Source organism: Plecotus auritus (genome assembly GCF_963455305.1).
Source record: "Plecotus auritus genome assembly, chromosome: 2".
In the NCBI taxonomy this organism is placed as follows: Eukaryota; Metazoa; Chordata; class Mammalia; order Chiroptera; family Vespertilionidae; genus Plecotus; species Plecotus auritus.
Genome location: NC_137771.1, coordinates 48834394 through 48856104, shown reverse-complemented (window position 1 = coordinate 48856104; position 21711 = coordinate 48834394). Strand labels below are relative to the sequence as shown.

Genomic DNA, 21711 nt, shown 5'->3' with positions numbered 1-21711 from the left:
GATTGCCCCCGGATTTTACTGAGATGCAGGAACAGAGGGGACAGCAGAAGCTTAGAACTGTTAGAAATACAAGGCTATGAGCAGGGTGTGGAGAGTTGCCTGGTGTAAATGTGCCCTCCAAAGGGGCTGAAGGCCTCATCTCTGAATAAGTGCTTTCTCAGTGACAGAAACAAAGGACTCGGGGGTGGGGGATGGAGGGAGGTGGGGTAGGGAGTGGAGATGAGGTTTAAAAATTCAAGCTTGAGAAAGAAGGACTCTCAAGGATGACCTGGTGAATCTGGGTGACATTCAAATTCCCATTCTAAGGAAATAAGCAACATACATAGAGAGGATTCCCACTTCACTCTTACCCCACTCTGCAAGATATTGCTGGCCAAAAATTAATCTATTTTTGAGATATTTCTCTCAATTGAGTTTAAAATAATCAATTATGGTTTCCAACATGGGGCACAAATTGACCAGCCTTCTTGTAAAGCTGCAGCACTTGCCTCTCATGGCTACTCTGTAGAGACAATGGTGAGGAGAATGGTGATGCAGCCCAGCTGGCATGGCTCAGTGGTTGAACCAGGGGCACATGCCCCGGTTTAGGGCTTAATCCTTAGTAGGGGGCATGCAGGAGGTAGCAGATCAATGATTCTCTCTCATCTTTGATGTTTCTTTCTCTCTCTCCCTCTCCTCTCTGGAATCAATAAAAAAAAGACATTAAAAACAAAACAAAACAAGAATGGTGATGCATTTGTGATGTCACCAACTTGTTTAGCAGATGTGCTGCCAATTCCTGGGTACTGTTAGGCTGCTCACAATGCCAACATGGTGCCCTTCTGGTCTTTCAAAAATAATATATGGTTTTCAAAATAATTTTGTGAGCCGGAAGGAATGATTATTTTAGCATGCTTTGAAGTAAAGTCTCACTTACTAAGAAGGACTATGGAGATTTTTATTTTCCTAAATCTTCTATATTTTATTTGTATTAGAGCTGAGCATTAATTGTGGTCTGATTCCCAAGACAGGTTTTTTGTTTGTTTGTTGGTTGGTTGGTTGGTTTTATGTGTTGATTAGTTTTATGTGTTTCTGTGATAGATGTGGTTAACGTTTACCATCAGTGTACTTTAGGTAACAGAGATTACCTTTAGTGTTGATGGGCATCATACAATCAGTTGAAGGTCTTAAGAGCAAAAACTGAGTTTTCTCAGAAAAAAAACAGATTCTGCTTCATGACTCTAGTCTCCCAGTCTGCTCTATAGGTTTCAAACTTGCTGGCCCCCACAACGGTGTGAGCCAAATCCTTAAAGTAAATCATATATACATATATATGTATAGTCTCCCACTGGTTCTGTGTCTCTAGAGAATCCTGACTGCTATCATCCTTATCTTCATGTAGCTTTTGCTCTAGAGTCTTATTTCCAGATGATGTAATCTCAAGACCAGACCTTGTATCTTATTCACATTAGTACTTCCCTTTCCCATTGGCTCAGGGACAAGCTATAATAAAAATTGTAGCTTAAGGAATACACAAAAAAACCCTGAACAAATGCATAAATAAGGTAGGAAGAACTAATACTCATGGCATAAAGAACTATGATGCTGTTTTATGAACAGTCCAGTAATGTAAATTGAGTGGGAAATTATTACAACAGTCAGGACTAATTGTAGGAGGCTCTTCATAGGTAAGTTTTTGAGTAATGTGAAAAGGACTGTAAGTAAGGTGGTTTGGAAGTTTGAGGGGCATGGAGAGAGAGGCCCATCAGAGGTGGATGAAGAGAGAGAAACTGGTTAAACTGGAGATGAAGAAACAATCAAAAAATAAGGTCAGTGAAAACAGAGCCCTATTGTGTTGACAAAAAAGCATGGAAGAACCCTGTTTTCCCCTGGGATAAAAACTTAACGAGCCAGCATGCACATGTGTGCACACACATGGCCTAGAACTCGCAAGCTTGGAGAGCTGAAGGGCTCATTGTCAGAATGGGGCACTCTGCATGGAGATATGAAGGAGCTGTTGCCTCTGACTTCCCGTCTTCCCAGCTGTACAGAGACATGGAAAGCTTCTCCCAGTACCTCACTTAAGGTGAGTGTTTACTTCACAGAACTGAGCCTCTCTTAGCATGAGCCTCTACTGGCAATGCAGGGATGGAAAGGAAGTCACAGCTGGTTCTTTTGGTGGGACTATCCTTCCAAAGCCAGCACATGGAGAACTCCAGAGATGTAGCCTTTGCCTCCTAGAGAGATAGTCATATAGTTTGAGAGAATGAAACAGCTATTTCATAAAGCCCAATTTTCTTTTTGTGCAGATGGTGATCCAGATTGGCACTACAGATTTTGAAACAAATTGTTGTTTCAAGTTCCTCAAAGCTGAGCAGCAGGGCAGCTGCGAAGTCATTCCATTTCTGTCCACAGAAGCAAAGTCCTCCTTATCAGAATCTACCCCTGACACACGGAAGTCCATTTTTCCACGAATAGGACAGTAATCTTTCTCTCTTTTTACGTGCAATTTGTTGCACTACCACCACCTTTTTTTTTTGTTATTCATTCTTCAAAATATAATTTGTATGCCAGGCACCGAGCATACAATCTAATGGTGGAAACAGGCAGTTATAATACATTAAAAACAAACGATTCAGATTCAGTTAGTGCTTTATGTGTGCTGGCCATTGTTCTAAACACGTTACATACATTAACTAATTTAGCTTTCATACAATTCTATGCCAAAGGTTCTATTATTACCCCATTGTCCATATGAGGAAATCAAGGCCCAGAGATGTTGAATTACTTGTGTACAATCCAGAGAGAGGAATAGAGCCAGAACTACACTCAGACAGTCTGGCTCCAGAGCTTGACTCCTTCACCGTGAAGGTGGACAGACGGAAGGGGTGGATGCTGGGGTTCATGATGGAAAAAGCACAGGCACTGGGGAGCACAGGGAGGTGCCAGTAATCCAGATTTGTGGCCCCTGGAGAAATGCTGTATTTAAAATTCAAATCAGATCATATCGATCTCCTCAAAATCTTTTAATGCCCCTTCTCCCCCCCAAATTTAGGCTAAAGCTATGTGTTCTACTATGGCCTAAAAATGCTCTGCTCAATCTGGCTTCTCAACTCCAATGGCCTTGCCCTTACCGTCACTCTTATCAATACAGGTCTCTGGCTGCAGTACCTTATGGGTGAGAGTTAGTTACTGTCTCTGCCTACCCAACTCCTACTCAGTGTTTAGGTCTCAAGTTCAAGGTCATTTTCCAAAATCTTCCCTGACCCCTAAGCTACATTAATCACAATAATAAATTAATTATAATAATAATTGGAGTAAACATTAAATGATACTAGATGGTAGGCAGGGTTCTAAATGCTTTACATATAATAACTTATTTATATATAAAAAAGCCTAGGCAACCGTTACAACCGGTCGACCGAATGACCGGCTGCTATGATGTGCACTGACCACCAGGGGGCAGACATTCAATGCAGGAGCTTCCCCCTGATGGTCAGTGCAGTCCCACAGCTAACCTCCCGCGGACCCCACCCATACATGAATTTGTGCACCTCTAGTTTTAAATATTACAACAATCCTAATGGTAAGTACCAATATTAGCCCCATTTTTACAGGTGAAAAGGTGAGGCAATATTGTATTTTTCTTCATTACCATGGTCAAAGGTGAAGTCATGTATTTATTCATTTAATATTTCCTGGATTGTAAGCTCCTCAAGGCCAGGGTCTGAATTCATTCTCTTCATCATTGTGTCCCCAGTGTCTAACACAGTGGCTCATACATAGTTGGCACTTAATAAGTGTTTATCAAATAAATGAATCAGTCCTTAATGGACATGGATGAGACATATTTCTCTCAAGACTTGTACATTTTCTTACTAATTACAATAAAATGGATAGCGGAGAGAGGAATGGAAGGAAATTCTCTATTATCTAGTAATTATTTAGGCTGTAGAAAACTCAGTGCCCTTGTTTGTGCTCATGTTGTGAAATGCTCACCACCTCCTTTTCCGTCAGTTATAACAGCTGAGGTTTATAAGAGAGTGGAGGCAGGGGCAGTGTGGTCTAGACAAGAGGAAAGAGCATGAGTTTTCAAGAAACACAGATCTAGGTTGCAGTTCTGACGTTATCACTTACTAACTGTGTGGTCTTGAGTAAGACCCATACATTCCCTGAGCCTCCTTTTCTAACTCTGCAAAACAGGGACAATAATAACTGCAAAACAGTGTAGTTGAGAGAATGAAGTGAGATAATGTATTCAGAGGGCCTAGCAGAGTGCTAGGAGTTGAAGAACTGCCGGCTCCTTTCCCCTCCTGCAATCAGGGGCAGGCATGTAGAGCTCTGGAAAGCACCAGTTTACTAGACCAGCAGAACTAGCCAGACTAGACCCTGGAAATGTGAAGCCCAAAGTACAACCGAGGGGGCAGGGGCAAAGACTGCATGATCTGACAAGCTCCACAGTTCAGAGAATCACCAAGGTCCCAGCTCAATCTATGCACACAGCCCAAGAGGGAGCTGGAAAAGTACATAAAACTCAGAGGGGTTACTTTGTTTGGTCATTGTCAACAAACTGGGAGTAAGTCAAGGCAATAAACTAAGAAAAAGATCCGGTGAGTTCTGTTGCCTGTTCTCTAGTCCAAGGGACAGTCCCTGCATTGTTTCTCTTCTCTATGGTGGAAGGCTGTTCCCTGAAATGCCCCTGGCTTCCGAGAACAGCTCTGGAGGCAACTCCATAAAATCCTGGCCGGGGTTGACCAGAAGCAAGCGAGCAGCATTCACCCTGCCCCCAGGATCATGCGGTGGTGGGGACGCAGGAGGCAGAAAAGGGAACTTAGATGGTCCTCTTCCTTCCTCCTTCATCTCCCAATGTCCATATCCATTCTTCTCTAGGTCAACCCTGACCTTTCCATCTCCCTCCCTCACAATAAAGAGGACATAAGTAGATAGGTGGGGATGAGCGTGGCTTTCCTTTCCAGAAGTAATTGAGAGAGGGCATCAGAGTATTTCCCCAAAGAGTCAGAGACCTCCCCAGGCCGACTCTGCTGAGAGTAGGTTTTGCCTTCTCTCTAAAGAGAAGCTCTGCGCCAGCTCCTGCTGCTCCTCTCTGATGAGCTCCCTGGGCTGAAAAACCTGTGGCTGTGCAGGTGTGTGCCAAACCCTGTATATTGTATTGAAGTACAACTGCAATGAGTGGCAAAGCTGTAATTATTATATCTTATAAAGTGAAGTCCTCTCAGGCTTTTGCAAAAGAAAACTCTCAGTTAACCAAGATCTAGTTTATCAGAATCTGAATGGGGTATTCTTATTTGCACTCTTACCCTTGGTATCAGCTCCATTCTCCCTTCAGCTCCCTTAGATTTTCCTGTATGGAGAATGCTACCTTCAGCTCCAAGTCTATTTCTGTATAAACAGATTCTTATGGTTTCACAAAAAAAGAATTTTAAAAGTGAAAGAAAGATTGCCTTCTAATTTGTATAACTATGGAAGGGAAATAGATCAGAACCTTTTAGACAGACCTCATTGGGCTTTGTTTCAGTTCCCTGATGATACCAGCAGGCCTGGGCTCTAAGATATCACACATTGACCACCTGCTATGTGCTGGGTGCTATGGGATGCATGTTGTATAACACAATTAATACCAATACTAATATTTACATTTTCTAAGTGCCAGGAGCTATTCTAGGTGCTTTACTAGTATATATGTTTGTATAGTTAATCCTTACAACCAACATGGGAGATATGTATAGTTTCCATCCCAGGTTTTGAGATGATGTAGTTGGGACATGGAGAGGTTAAGAAATTTGTTACATAGTGGTGGAGCTGGTATTTGAAAGAGGGAGCCTGGCTCCAGAGTCTTCACTCTTAACCATTGTAAACATAGCTTTTCTCATTTAGTCCTCACAGTAATCTTATGAGATAGAATACTAAAATGCCCACTTTTCAGATAAGAAAAATGAGTCTCAGAGAAGTAACTTGTCTAAAGGATTGACTCAGGATTCACAGCCCAGTCCAATTCAACTCAATGCTAACTGAGTACCTACTTTGTGCCAGGCACTAACAGCATCAGATAGTGTGATAGACACTAACAGCATCAGATAGTGTGATAAGCTAGTCACATTTAGTCTCTTTTTGTCTCCCCCCCCATTTCTTTTAACACTGCCACTTCTTCCTGAAGGTAATCTTACCTAATAATAGACAAACATGTAAATTGACCATACCTCCACTATGCCCACAGTCAATCAGGAGTGAGTATGCAATTTAACCCAACAAAGATGGTGGGTTAATTTGCATATGCAGGTGCAGAGTGGCCGGGTGGGATGCCTGCTATGAGGGGGGAGGCGAGGGGCGGAGGGAGCTACAGGAGCGTTGCTCCAGCAGGGAGCAAAGACTTGTAGGCTCCTGGGCGGCCGGGAGTGAGGACTTGCAGGCTCCCAGGTGGCAGGGAGCGAAGCCAGGGGAAGGAAGGCTTATTCTTGCACAAATCTTCATGCAACGGGCCTCTAGTATATATATAAAAGGCTAATATGCAAAGTGTCCCCTCAGGCGTCCGACTGGGAGACTGGGAGTTCGATTGCGCGCTATGATGTATGCTGACCACCAAGAGGCAGCACAGAACATGGTGGGCGACCAGTGGCAGTGGCGGAAGCTGAGGGAGCGAGGGAAGGAGGAGCTGGGGGGTGGGGGGGAACCACTTGATGGTGGTGCACGGGTGGTGAGGGAAGGAGGAGGTGGGGAGGCGGGGAACCTGATCGGCCCTGATCGCCGGCCAGGCCTAGGGACCCTACCCATGCATGAATTTTGTGCACCGGACCTCGAGTAGATAATAAAGAGTTCATTTCAAGTGAAGAAAAGTCACATGTAGTCAAGATTAGCCAGGGATGTCAGTACCGTGCACGTGCCGAAGCACTAGAAGTTATTTAGACAAGCCTTAAAAAGAGTCTAACATAAGTCTCCATTCCTTTCCAATCATTTGTTTCAGACATAGGCATGTGCTCATTTGTATTTGTTCATTTAATAAACACTTATTGGGTATTGACTGTGTTCCAGGTCCTATGCTATAAGTTGGAAACAAATTTTAAAAAGAGGGTTAGTCTAGAACTTGGGACACTCTTACTGTAGAAAGAAATAAAATTAAACAAGTAAATACAACATAATGTGACAAGTGCAATGATAAGATAAGAATTAAGATAATAATCGAGAGTAATTTTGGATGCGTTGCAGGGAACACACCCTGAAGATGACAAACATGCTGAGTCTTAAGATATAAAAAAAAAAAATGCACTTTCCAGATGAAAATTGTTAAAGGAACTAGTATTTTCTAAGCAGATACTATACATCAGGCCCTAGATTAACACTATATATTTCAGGCGTCCTCAAACTACGGCCCGCGGGCCACATGCGGCCCGCCGAGGACACTTATCCGGCCCGCCGGGTGCCGCTGCCTGTCCTGCTTAGCAGCCAACTCGTCCCGGGCCCGCAGTGCGCATAGGAATTTGTTCATAGTTTTTTTTTTTTAAACTATAGTCCGGCCCTCCAACAGTCTGAGGGACAGTGAACTGGCCCCTTGTTTAAAAAGTTTGAGCACCCCTGATTAAATCCTGACTCCAGAATCCAAGAATCAGTGAATATAAAGAACTTGTTCACAGTGACAGTGTAAAAAACCCCGGAGCTGAATATCTGAACAGCATTTTTGGGAAAGAGCAGCCCAGGCAGAAGGAACAGCATGCACAATGGCAGGACAGCAAGACGAGCCTGGCTCATCGGAAGGACAGGATGTTCAGTGCACCTCAGCCATCAGCTGTGTGTGGGGACAGGGATCAAGTGTGAGATGAGGACAAAGAAGGAATTAGGAGCAAAATTCTGGAGGACTTTGCATATCCGATAGGAAGTAAGGATCTTATCCTGAGGGCAAAGGATAGCCAACTAAGAAACGAAATAAATCATCACTACAAGAATTGGCTGTGGGAAGTGAAGAGAGAGATAAAAGGGGGGATGATGAAGCCACTAGCCAAAGCCAGGAATATGGGATAAGGAGCAGTGGTGAAGAGGGGCTGGATGTGGGCCTCCGGGTGAACCAAAAGGGGTTCCCAAAGGGGCCGGGTACCTGGAGTGTTTATATATACTGACTGATAAGGAAGTGCAGAAGTGCAGCGAGTAAAGAAATAGGGGTTGGAAACGGAGATGCGTGCTAAAGCCCGTATGGCGGATTCTGGCAACCAGATTTGAAGAAAGCTGTCTATTCAAGGTGGCTTCCTAGCTCTGAGCCTGGGAGGCAGAAGAGTCCAGGTGTGCGGAGGATTTCCGGCTCTAACTCCTGGGGCTGCCCAGGTAAATAGAGCTGTCAGGAACATCCAGGAAGAGGCAGCTGTTTCCCCAAGGCTCCCTCTGACACGCCTGGGAGCTGCATGACCAGGCTTGAGGCTGGCACAGCGCGCGTTTGGGAGGACACAGGCACGTGGGCAGCCTCCTGCCCGAGCTCTGCAGATGAGGCAGCTGAGAGAAGTGAAACTTTCTTCCCACCCTCCTCCTCCACCCTTTGCTTCAGAGCCCTGGTGCCGCAGCACAGTGCAGGCTGCATAAAGGTTGATTCATAGATGAGGGGCTATAGCTATAAGCCACACAGAGGCGACAGAACGGACAAAACGGCGTGTTTGTGGGGTATGTGTGTGTGCGTGTGTGTGTTTGGAAGAAACTGTTTATTCAAGGAACTATATATTAAATACGCCTTACTGGCAGACAATAGTGATTTGCCTAGACCAGTGGTCGGCAAACTCATTAGACAACAGAGCCGAATATCAACAGTACGACGATTGAAATTTCTTTTGAGAGCCAAATTTTTTAAACTTAAACTTCTTCTAACGCCACTTCTTCAAAATAGACTCGCCCAGGCCGTGGTATTTTGTGGAAGAGCCACACTCAAGGGGCCAAAGAGCCGCATGTGGCTCGCGAGCTGCAGTTTGCCGACCACAGATCTAGACAATTTATGCCACCAAATAAACATTGAGATGGGCTGTGTAGAGCTAAAGGTAAGGAGCATTTTTAAACGTTGGGGTGTCACCCTTCTGGACATAAAACATCGAGGCAACTATATCTGGGCATCAGCCTGAGCCTACTGTAGCCAAAGAGAAAGAAAGTCCGGAACTAAAAAGCAAAAGAAAGAAAGAAACTTTGGAGATAGGTCAGCTACAGTATAAACTTTTCCCTTTCTCTGGCTTACTGCTTTAGCAAAACCTGATGGTTGTCTTTGTAAGAAAAAAAAAAGAAGAAAAAAACCGTGTCTGTATCTAGGTCCCTGGCAGTGATTTGCCTCTGGGAGAGCCAGCAATCTATTTAATGACTCCATTGACGTCAATAGCATAACTGAAATACTTACTAACATGCATGATTCCAACTTTCAGGGGAGGGGGGGTGGATGGGGTTTCTCAGCAGTACAAAAACCTGAAGTGGAGTCAACACGGAATGAACTCCACTCTTTAGGTAGCAAGTGAGAGATTAGCTGCTGCAGGTCTCAGTGGTTTTGTTTAATATGAAGAAACATTCATACTAAATTTAGAAATTAATTTTGAACTGGCGAAATAGCCATTAATGCGCAGGGCTTTATTTTTGGCAATGTTTGTTCGAGGGCAACATTTTAACTATTTGTATTTTAGTTGATTTGTCAATGTTTTTGCAACTACCCATGCTTAATTTTAGACATATACGCAATAATTGTAAATCAATATAAATAGCTCACTGTTGATGCTTTAGGGTAAACATTCACAAGAAGGTTATTTTAGACAAAAGCAATTCTTACAAAACAACTATTTGGGAATTATTCTCAGGATGACTGGGGCTCTTCTAGTGCATATGCCTTATTGTTTATTATGCACACAAGCTGCCTAAATGCTCAAGGTGAGTAATTAAAGTAATTATACAAGTAATTCAGGCCACAGAACATTCAGAACACGGAAGAAAAAATAATCTAATATTTCTAGATTTTTTTTCTCTCTTTCTTTCTCTCTTTCATTCCTTTTTGCAATCCCCTCCAATCCCTTCTCTTCTCTTTATCATGAGTGGCCACAGCCTTTGGTAACAGGATTGATTTTATTTGTATTTGTCCATAAGTTTTGCAATCCTGCCTCACAGTTCTTGCTTAATGCACAAACGAAGCAAATGTCCTGCTCGTGCCGGGCTTCATTTCCAGGCATCTGACACAGCTCAGCTCTCAGGCCAGGGCCGCGGTTCTCAGAGAGCCCTTCCCTTGTGCACACACAGTTCATCTCTCATCCTCGGCCCCGGCAGCTCTGAGAACTGAATCAGTGTCATGACTTTCTGAATTTCTCAGAATCTCAGATAACTCACTGAGCCCCTTGTCCACTCCTCTAACAGACCCTGCATCTGGCACACTCCTGTGAACTCCAGAGGAATATTCGCAATCAAAGTAAAGATATGGAAGGAACTCATACTGAGAAATGGGCTTCCTAGGTGAAAGCCTCTTCTGTTTTCTCAACCAGTAAAGAGTCCTTTCCTCCCCAGAATGGCCTGGACACTTAAGAGAAGAAATGGATTCCCGTGAGCACTAAAAAAATTATTAAGTCTGTTTTTCAATTAAGTCAACCTATTTCAGACTCGCTGGAAAGCCTTATAGTATCTTATCCTATTTCTCCATACGCAGGCTTTTCCTGAAATACATTTAATTGACTGGAGTTGAAAACCACCACCAACCACAGCTTAGGATACACAGGCTGGTAGAGACTTTAGGTTCGCAGTAGTTGGATCTGAAGTCCTCAGGGAAATTCTCTAGTCATCTTTGTGACGTGGTTTGCAACGACCATGGGCTTATTGTTCTTCACAGCAGCTGATCTGTTACATGGGTGGTGCTCTTGCTCAATATATTCATTGGTAAATTTTGAAATAAGAAAATGAGTATAGAACACCCCTCTTTACACATCAATTTGGCTGCCGTGAGGTGGTATATATGACACATATTACAAATCAAGTCACATTTATGTGAATCAGAAGAGCCAGCCATTAAAAGGAATGCTTCTCTAATCCTATGTCATGCAAAAAAAAAAAAAAAAAAAATCATTCTGTAAAGGCAATGAATGGACACTTGATAATTTACCGTTTTGGTAAATTCTCACGTTCATGACATACCTATACTCACTACTGAAATGCAAAAGCAAGGGCTAGACAGGATGGCTGCATGAAATGGAGCAACTATCACACACACACACTCACACTGATTTTCTTCAATTATCTGATTTTTTTTTTCTGTTGAAAGTACTTTGGGAGCCTGAAATATTGAGAATCAATTCAATTATCCACTTTGAGTGTGTATAGATGACAGAACCCAGTTCTTGTGCCTTGTTTTGGAATGTTCTTTCTTCTGTTCTATTTTTCCCTCCTTTCCCTCTAAGCATCGTGTAGAGAAAGCCTGGAATTCATACTTGTGAAAAGGCAAAATATGATAAAAATTGAGATGCTCATTAAAACTTCACAGCTGGCAGCTTCTGCACTTTTCTCCTTAACTTGAGGGTGTAGGATTTCCACCTTGCTCTACTTTCTGGGTTTTAAATTCTTTCTTACTTTCCTCTGGCTTCCCTACACAAAGTGCAAAATGCCAATTTTTTAGATTTAACTATTTTTGCTTAAAACCTATATGACCACACTAATATATTTAATGGTTATAAAGTGTGTTTAAATCTCTTTTAACTTAAATGCAATAACTGATGTTAAATAGTAAACACACACAACTGAATGTTTTTCATAGCCATAGATATAAAGATATTGACTCATATTAAGTTTTAACTTATAGCATTTTTCTTAAGATAAAGTAGCCAAACATTATGTAGTTCTCCTAGTCAAGTCAACATATACTGTCTTCCTACTATGTGAAAACAATAAAGCATATTGAATGATACAGAAATGAATAAGGGACAGCCACTGCCTTCTAAAAGCTCCAATGGCTGAGACATATAAGCCATGAACTACAGAATATCTTAGAATGGAATTGTTGCCAAAGCACACAAAGGGAGCAAGTACAGCGATTTTCTAAAAAAAATTAGGATGTCTTAGCAAAGGAGGGACATTTGTGTTGGACCACAAGAGCGAAAAAGAATAATTTTGGTTAAACAGTACAAAGAAAAGTACTGCAGACTGAGAAATTTGCTTTAATTTCCCCCAAGAATTATCCTAGTTAATGATCAATTTGTAAGAGCAAATGTACCAATTTAACCATGGTTTCTGACACTCAGTTTTTAAAATGAATTGTACTGCCTTCATTTAGATGCATTTAAAAATACCTTTTAAAGAGAATTGCTTTTTCTCTTTTTCTCCCTCTCTGTCCCTGTATACAAGAATACAGTTACCTCAGGCTTTCCTAACCAAGTGGATTATTGCTTAAACTGTGTAAATTATTGTGTGTTTCTTGTATCTTTTATCTTGGATCTCAACTCAAATACATGAGTATTCAGTGCCGATAAAACAACACCTGATCTGACTATCATGAAAAATCACCTTTTAAAGCAGCACTCGACATTTCAGGGCTGTTTGCTCCAAGCCACTTATTTTTCATTCTCCTTCAAAGTTTCTATTTAAACACACCTCTTTGTCATATGCTGATAAATATTAAAATAACAGGAAAAATCTGCCTGACTCATTTAAGCTGATAATAAGAACAAAACACAGGATGTGTGTGTCCTCCTTCCTTTTCTGACCGCATTTAAGCGTTAAGATTTTGAAACCTATAATTATGTAATAATTGGGTATCACTATATTCTCTTCCCAATGAAAAGCCAGGATTTTTGAAGTTTGCCACAAAGACAGACAAAAACAAATTGCCTAAGTGGTATTGTCATTTCTTTGCTCCATTGTTTTAGGAAAACCCAGCAAAAGACTCTAGTTGCCAAACTGCAGTTTCTGTGCCAATAATCACAAAATGATCTTTCCAACAGCATCTCTGGTTAATGAGCTACTTTATAGGATAATAAATATCACATTTCTCCTAATGTTTGTCAGTGTTTATCACAAAAGGAAGAAAACATAGTTTAAATGTTCAGACTGACTCAAAGTCAGGGTGCCCCTCCGTAAATTGGCTAACAGAAATGTGAGCAAAGAAGTCTCACTGGTAGGCCAGAATGACGAAATGATAGTTTCAAAACCATCCCCTTTGATCTCCAAGTATGTAACACCAGTATTATGTTAAAACACTCTATCTAGTTTCTTTTTGTAAACTTCTAAAGAAACAGTCCATCCGCACCCCAGGTTTTTGAAGTCCATGGATACAGTACTAGTTCTCTCTACTTCATATCATGGCGCTCTAGAGGTAAACTCTACCTAATCTCTTCCCTTTTCACTTTTATTCTTGTTCTCATAAAAATATTTTTAAAGCACACACCATAACTATTTCTGAAGCCAGCACACCAACAGAACCTATTGCCTTTGTTCCCTTCTTTTAAAAGTTGGGCGCTCTTGTTATTTCCATTCTCCTTGTGGCCATGATACCAGCAAGAGAACACAACATCCGAGGAGGGAAGAGCCTGCACATGAAGCGAAGGGAACAGCGCTGCTGGAACAGAGGTGTACGAGGCAGCGCGGGGTGTTAGGTGATCTCACTCTGAGCTCATCTCACTTGCTTCTCCTGTGGTTTTACTCAAGACCACTGCTATGCTACTGGGGTCAGGTCGAGGGGCAAAACTGCATTTTGCACTTTAAAAAAATGTCACCTAACTGGTTATGTCTTACGTCAAAAAGAATTTAAGTTCAGTACATCTCTACGCTGTTTCTTCAAGATGGCCCTTCCTCTCCACACACAGCTCTCAACTCTACATGAAACTCGTCGGCACAGCATTGAAAGATGAGAGTTTAGGTTTCTTTAAAACAACACCTTTGAGAAAGAAAACTGGATGACCTCCAAAAGAAATGATTTGTGACCTAGAAAGAGCCTTTGGTTTCACACCTGGAAGGAATGCATATTCAAAGGGGATCTATGGTTGATGCTAAGAGGAAACCACTAGCATAAACTGTAGAGCCCAACGTGAGGGCACATCAGGGCCTGTGAGGTCAGCTCTCCTGGAGTTCACTGGGGTCAGCAAACTGAGGTCCAGTTGCCCTATCAATACTGCTCTTCTTCTGGGAAGCAGCGTTACCACTCTTCCACCACATTCTGGAAGTCTGGGCATACATACGATGGGGAAACCATTTAATGCTGCTTTTCACTCAGTTTCACATGGAATGAAGTCAAGCTCCAGTATGCTTTTCAAAAAAGTCAGCAAGAGCCTTACTTTTGAGGGTCGTGGTATGCAAACAAATGCTATTATTTCCTGAAAAGGTTCTGCATGAGAGGCACACTTGTTATTGTGAAACACGGAGATAGGCCATGACATGGCTTACCTTGCAGGTTGACTCTGGAGAGAGGAGGCTGGCTAGCAGCTGGGGACCTCCTGTGGAGACAGAGAGAAAAGAAGACCTGAGTCTTTGTCTGAATATCCTTTCCCTGCCTCCCCACGATCTCTGGGGAGTTTTCCAGGTCACAATGAGCTATCAAGTGACATAATGCTTTCTCCGGAAGGCAGGCTCCTGTAACATGCGTAAATGACTGCAATTCTCTCACATCCAGATGGCCTGGAATTTCCCTCTGCACAGCCTCCTGGATGGCCAACACTCCAGGAAGGAAGTCCTTTACTCCAGGTCCCTCACCGGCTCCTCTGTTTTAGGTTTCCTTGTTTCAGGAGGCCCTTAGAAGAGGATATCCTTGCTCAGGAATGGTACCAAATGTAAGAGTGAATCCCAGCTCCTCTGGGGCAGTGCTGTAGAAAGTTATAGCCAGAGGAGCCCATAGAGACCGATCAGTCCAGGCTTCCAGTTCTGCACCCCAGGTCACACAGCTACTAGGAATGGTAATTCAGGTGGCTTAATTTACGGAGCGGTCTTTTCATGGAGAAACTGAGCATTATCCTACTACAGCATAACAAACCTGCTGATGTCAAGAGTCAAATGAAACAAGCAAACCAACTCATGCCCCCCACACACTGGGCCTTCTTCTCCTTTTTCTTCTTTATACCCCCATGACCCCCTGATTTTGCTGCTTTCACCATCCTTCTCATGTTTTGCAGAACTGCCAGACTCTTACAACGCATTGCCGGAGAACCTCCCAGAAATAGTACAGAGCAATGGCTTTTAAAACGTAGAGTGCCTCGATCCCCTGGAGGTTTATTGAGACATGGCTGGGTCGACCTCCAGGTTTCCGATTCAGTTGGCTGGGGGTGGGCTTGAGTGTTTGCATTTCTGACTAGAGCCCCGGTGCTAATGCTGCCGGTCTTGAATCACATTTTCAGAACCACTGGTACAGAGGACTCTCTGCCCCACTAAAGAGCAACAGGATACTAGCAAGGAGCAGGAGAGTGGGACTCCAGGCCAGTGGGTCTCTGAACTTGGATGACGTCTGACTTACTTGTACGGCTGTAAAAATTATTAATCCCTTCCCTGTCCCTGGAGAGTCTGTTTCGGTATGTTAGGGATAGGCATCTGTAATTGTTTACTTCTCTGTGAATTCTGATGTAGAGGCAGGTTTTGGATTAAGGCCAACTTCTAAATGATAGTGAATGGATTGCAAAGGTATTGCGAAGGGAAGGTCTCCCTATAGGTGTGAGCACATAGTTATTTCCCTAGTTTGTTATTAACTGCTCCAAATTCAGTTTTGGTCCCTTAGGGGTAATCTGGTTTCTAGGTAACTATACTTTATAGCTGCAGGGTCTGATGGACAGGGTTCACATCGCTCACATTGATTAGCTAGGTGATCCTAGGCAAGGTACTTTGAATCCCTCTGTGGCATTATTGGGATTCAAAGCTAAGTCTTTCAGAAACCAATAATATGCACTCTCCATGGCTGCTAACACCTGCCCTGAAACTGAGGGCTGCTCTTCAGGAAAATTAAGAGATTAAATGTCAAACTCCATAACCTGGCATTCAAAGCCCTTTGCTCTTTGTTCTCAACATGCTTTTCCCAGTTTATCTCTCAGGATTCCTCCCTGCCTGACATTTCATTTCAAACCACGCCATCTTGTACTTCACCTTAGTAGCTCTCTAAAATTGTAATTAAAATAGGCACTGTCCAATTAGTGTTCAATATAGAACGCCTTAATTTAATGTAAACTTGATGCAGGCAGGGAACAACATGTTCACTACTGAATCCCTAAAACCCAGAGTGGCCTTTCATATGCCAAGCACTCAGTAAATAGTTGTTGAATGAATGAATGAATGGACTAACTCAGACATCGCCAAGGCCAGATGTCATCACTTCTTTGACCTTGGCCATGTGCTGTCCATCTTCCTGACACTGTTCAGCCATTCCTCTGAGAGGAAAGCTCTCCCTGCACAAGCTCACACTTCTAAATACCATCTAGCCTTCTCTGATGTATAGTAAGAAATATAAATTTGGTGGTCTTCCTCCTGTTGCCCCTGGAATTTCCTAAATGAGAAGCTTGACAAAGGTGTCTTTTGTTATGTTAATGAGGCGACTTTTGGAAAATCCCTGAGGCTGGATGCCAGAGGAACCAATCTTGTGATTTGAGAGTTGGAACTTTTAGCCCCGCCCTGGACTTCCAGGGAAGGGAAAGGGTTTGGAGATTGTGTCCAGTCACCAATGGCCAAGGATTTAATCAATCATGCCTTTGTATTGAAGCCTTCATAAAACCCCAAAGGCACTGGGTTGGTGAACATGTGGAGACTGTCAGGCTCAGAGAGCATGGGAGCTCTGTGCTCTTTCCCACATACCTTGTTCTACGCAGGTTTTCCCATCTGGCTATTCTGAGTTATATCCTTTTCTAATAAACCAGTAATCTAGTAAGTATTTTTTTGTGAGCCATTTTAACAAATTAATCAAACCCAAGGAGGGAGTGATTGGAACCTTGGATCTATAGTCACTAGGTTAGAAGCACAGGTAACAACCTGGATTTGTGATTGGCATCTGAAATGTGGGGTAGAGGCAGTTGGGAGGACTGAGCCCTTAACTTGTAGGATCTGACACTATCTCCAGGTAAATAGTGTCAGAATTGAGTTGAATAATGGGATGCCCAGCTGGTTTCATGGACAATTGCTCTGATGTATGGGGAGAAAAACTCATACAACAAAACTGGTGTCAGAATCATACTTCCAAAGATCAAATGCCATCTTCTCCAACAGATGTCATCCTCTTAGCTAAAAATGATCTTCCTTCTAATCTCCTATGGTGCTTTATTTGTACCTTTAGGGTTATTTCCTCCTGTTACAACTCATATGAGCACATATTATTCCCACCACTAATCAATGGCCCATTGATGGCAGGATCCACATGAATGTTTTACCTGCTTTTTTTTTTCCTGTAGAATCTGGGTTCTACATACTACTGGCTGTTTCTCATACACAGAATGCACTTATGTTGTTGGGCCCTTGCATATGTTTATATCAGCTGAACACTTCCCTTCCCCTTCCTCTTTAAGTGGCAAACTCCCCATATTCTGGGGCTTCACTCAGGCATCACCTCCTTGTAGGAGCCTTCCCTCCTGTGTTCAGTCTCTGTGCTACTCGTAGTTCCCCATGCTTGCCCCCTCATAGTATTATTCATGCTAGATCACAATTCCCATTTTCCTGGCTGTCTCCTCTGCTCACCTGTAAGACTTTTAATCAAAGATTGAATCTTGTTCATCTCTGTAACCTTGGAATCAGCAAAAACTGGGCATGATATAGGTATTCATTATATATTCATTAGATTAATATCCTATCTAATAAAAGGGTAATATGCAAATTGACCATCACTCCAACACACAAGATGGCCACCCCCATGTGGTCAAAGATGGCTGCCCCCATGTGGACGCAAGATGGCCACCATAAGATGGCCTGCAAGGGAGGGCAGTTGTGGGCAATCAGACCGGCAGAGGAGGGCAGTTGGGGGAGACCAGGCCTGCAGGGGAGGGCAGTTGGGGGTGATCAGGCCAGCAGGGGAGGGCAGTTAGGGGTGACTGGGCTGGCAGAGGAGGGCAGTTGGGGGGAACCAGGCCTGCAGGGGAGGGCAGTTGTGGGTGATCAGGCGAGCAGGGCAGGGCAGTTAGGGGTGACTAGGCCAGCAGAGGAGGGCAGTTAGGGGAGACCAGGCCAGCAGGGGAGGGCAGTTGGAAGGGACCAGGCCAGCAGAGGAGGGCAGTTGGGGGTGACCCGGCTGGCAGAGGAGGGCAGTTGGGGGAGACCAGGCCAGCAGAGGAGGGCAGTTGGGAGAGACCAGGCCTGCAGGGGAGGACAGTTAGGGGTGATCAGGCCAGCAGAGGAGGGCAGTTGGGGGAGACCAGGCCTGCAGGGGAGGACATTTGGGGGGGGACCAAGGCCAGCAGGGGAGCAGTTAGGCATTGATCAGGCTGGCAGGGGAGTGGTTAGGGGGTGATCAGGCTGGCAGGCAAAAGCGGTTAGGGGCAATCAGGCAGGCAGGCAGGCAGGCAAGCGGTTGGGAGCCAGCAGTCCTGGATTGTGAGAGGGATGTCCGATTGCCCTCAAGGAGTCCCAGATTGGAGAGGGTGCAGGCTGGGCTGAGGGACACACCCCCTCCCCCCCTACCCCGTGCACGAATTTCGTGCACCGGGCCTCTAGTATGTTTATAATAATTTTATTTTACCTATCTTCCTGAATTCCAAAGAAGCCTTTTGTAAAAGGAATGAACTAAAAGACCGTAAGTGTTGGAAATTTCTGCTTTCTTAATAGCATGGCTACTCATAGCACCTAATTCTCCCAATGACTTCTTGAAAATTACAAAAATTACATTAATTGCTTTGCCCTAGGAGTTAATTTTAAAACTATAGCTTTCATTCAGAGTTGTTAATTCTGATAAGCATCTGTGTGTCTAAGCTGTGAAAAGGCAAGAGCCATGTTTATTTGGTTTATCACTGAGACTTGGTACAAAGAAGTGGCTCAATGCATTTTAAATGAGTGAACTCGATACATTTTAAATGACTTCTGGAAGCTGCATTATGGCTTACAAGACATGAGAGTGTCAATTAGAAAACAGCAAGTGCCAGAAGAAAATGGCATTGGCTGCTCAGTTTCCAATGATCCCTAACTTATGGAAGAACCCTAAGAAGTGATATGCCTGAGTTGCTGAAGACAGTGATATTAATAAGGAGGATTATGTGGCCCCAGCAGTGAATACTTTGCAGCCCTGAATAGCAGTATAGAAAGAACTGAACTATGAATAAGAAGACAGGGTTCCTAATCCTGGCTCTGGCTCCTTCCAACTGCATAGCCATAGGCAATCCACTGCACCTCTCAGTTTCTTCCCCAGTTGGGGAGAGCCGGCAGCAGCTAACATTTACTACGAATTTACAATGTGCCAGGTCCTGTGTGAGGGGTTTTACATACATTTCCTCACTTACGCTAAGGAAATTTGGCTAGGTTCTTTCCAACTCTGAATGTTCAAAATTTTATTATTCTCAGCTAATTTCAATCCCATGCCAAAGTACATAAAGCAATGAAAGGAACTTTAGATATACACTGAAAAAAATTAAGTGCTTATTAATTCTTTCTCAAAGATTGCATACATGTTGATTGAATTATGCCCTGGAAGAATGTTACTACAGAACTGTCACATGATTTCCTGATAGTCATTGGTAATATCTGGGAGGCTAGTGACATTATTGACTCATGGGGACACCTCTTTGCTCCCAGCTCTACCCCCTGGCCCCCAGACTGCTGAACGGCAGGCACTCTCACTCACACATGTGATTTCTCCACCAGCCTGTTTGAAGGCAGCAAATGCTTTAGGAATACCTGTCTAAATTAACAACTCTAATTGAAAGCGATATTTTCAAAATTAACTCCTGGGACAAAGGAAATGTAGGTTTTAATGTGAAGCCAAGAAACACAGGCCCAATCAAGCATTCCTCGGTGGAACATTTCATGGAAGTGCAAGGAAATCACCTCAAGAGGAACACTGAGACTTTCCCCCTTTGGGTGGTAAAGCTCAGACAGACAATGGAATGCTTTCAGGCAGAGCAAAGAGCCAAAAGATAAAGAAAATCTTGACTTATGAGAAGTAGAGCTCTATGTGGGAGTTCCTTTTCATATAATAAACCACACTCCAGATATCTCATGAAAACCACTCCAAAGACACATTATTGCTTAAATGTTACATTGAAGGCAAGGCATAGCACCCTGGAACCCAAGTCAAATACCCCAAAGAGCAATTTATGAGTTCCATGAATCTTACATGTTCAGTTGTTAGGATAAGTATATCTGTGGGGCAAGGGGGTTGGGGAACACTCACAGGACGGTGGACCTATTCCTAGTGGTTATTAGGTTTTCTTTATCTGTTTGAGAGTATTGACTACCTAAGAATAGAACATAATGCATTATGGACCCTGCCTTGAACTTCTGTTGGTTGATGTTGATTTCAAGGAGGTACTTGAAATCAATGAAACAATCAATTCTGTCCAAATATGGGTATGGATTCGAGAAAGATCATTCACAAAGATGGCACAGCTGGAAATCTATTTTATTTAGTGAACGTGGTTTGGTTGGAACCAAAGATGATACAAAGGGCCATGATTTGGGGGGTGGTCCTCAGTCAGAGAATGAGCCCTTGGTGAGCTCTGAATATAGCAACTCAGTTCCTGAAGGTTTATGTGGTCCAAAACACCCAAGACTATAGAAAGACCCGATTCTCGAGAAAGTAGTTTCAGCTGACATAGTCATTAATCAGCAATGTTTATGCTCATTAATAGACCATGAACAATACTAAGAACATCCAAGCTCCATGCTAACAAACTAATAACTGAAAATCAAACATCCCTCTGATACCGCACCCTGACCCGCCCCTCCCCCCCACCCCCCAGCCCTAACTCCTTGGAGCTATTTAATGTAGTGATCTTGAGTCATGATTTGCTAAGAAGCCTTTGGAAAGTGTATTTATTGATTCCTTCTTTCCCAATTCTAACCTTCATCATCTTGGTCCAGGGCTTCACTCTCATATTTTAATTCCTGAAAACTCTCATAGCTCATGTCTCTGACTTCAGGATCTCTGACCTTCATCTTTTTGCAAGTTCTTCCTAAATGACTCTCTGTTCCAAAGCCTTCAGAAATTTCTTCCCATAACTCAGAAGACTTAACAGGGGTAGTAAATGGAAAGACCACTGCAATGAGAGTCAGGATATCAGGTTTCAAGTATGAGTCTGCTATTCATGAGAAGTGGTATGTTCTTGCACAAGTCATTTAATCTCCCTAAGCTTTGTTTCTTTATCCACAGAGTGGGGGCAACAATATCTGTCATGAATTTTATTATGGTGATTGAAACTAAGATAATGAATATGAAACCCTATAGTGTTACCTTATTTCTGGAATTTGGGAGAGATATATAACTATCCTATATAATAGAAGTGTAGTATGCAAATTGTCCCCTCGACTGACGGGGAGTTGTCTGGGAGTTTGACTAGGGGGCAGGGCCGGCTGGGGGAAGGGAGGAAGTACCCAGCTGCTAGGGACCCTACCAGTGTACAAATTTTGTGCACTGGGCCTCTAGTCAATTATAATAGCTCACATTTATTAAGCATCTACTATGTGGTGTTATAAATGCTTTATAAGTGTCAACTCATTTAATTCTCAGAACAGCACTATTTTACTGACTGGGAAACTGAAATGTAGAGGTTCATTTGCCCAAGTCACATAATTTTCAAGCCATAGAATTAGATTATAAAGCCAGTAAGTATGGCACCAAAAGCTGAACTCCTAAAAAAA

General features: G+C 43.1%; 1 protein-coding gene across 5 annotated transcripts in view; it reads right to left on the bottom strand.

Moving 5' to 3' along the window:
- The window catches only part of PDE4B (phosphodiesterase 4B), a 555855-nt gene that overhangs the window by 99938 nt on the left and 434206 nt on the right, over positions 1 to 21711 (bottom strand). For all 5 annotated transcript variants that reach the window (XM_080658071.1, XM_080658069.1, XM_080658070.1 and 2 more), the window contains one exon: positions 14353 to 14402. In XM_080658071.1, the coding sequence (XP_080514197.1) occupies positions 14353 to 14402 (50 nt within the window). The remainder of the gene's footprint in view (positions 1 to 14352; positions 14403 to 21711) is intronic.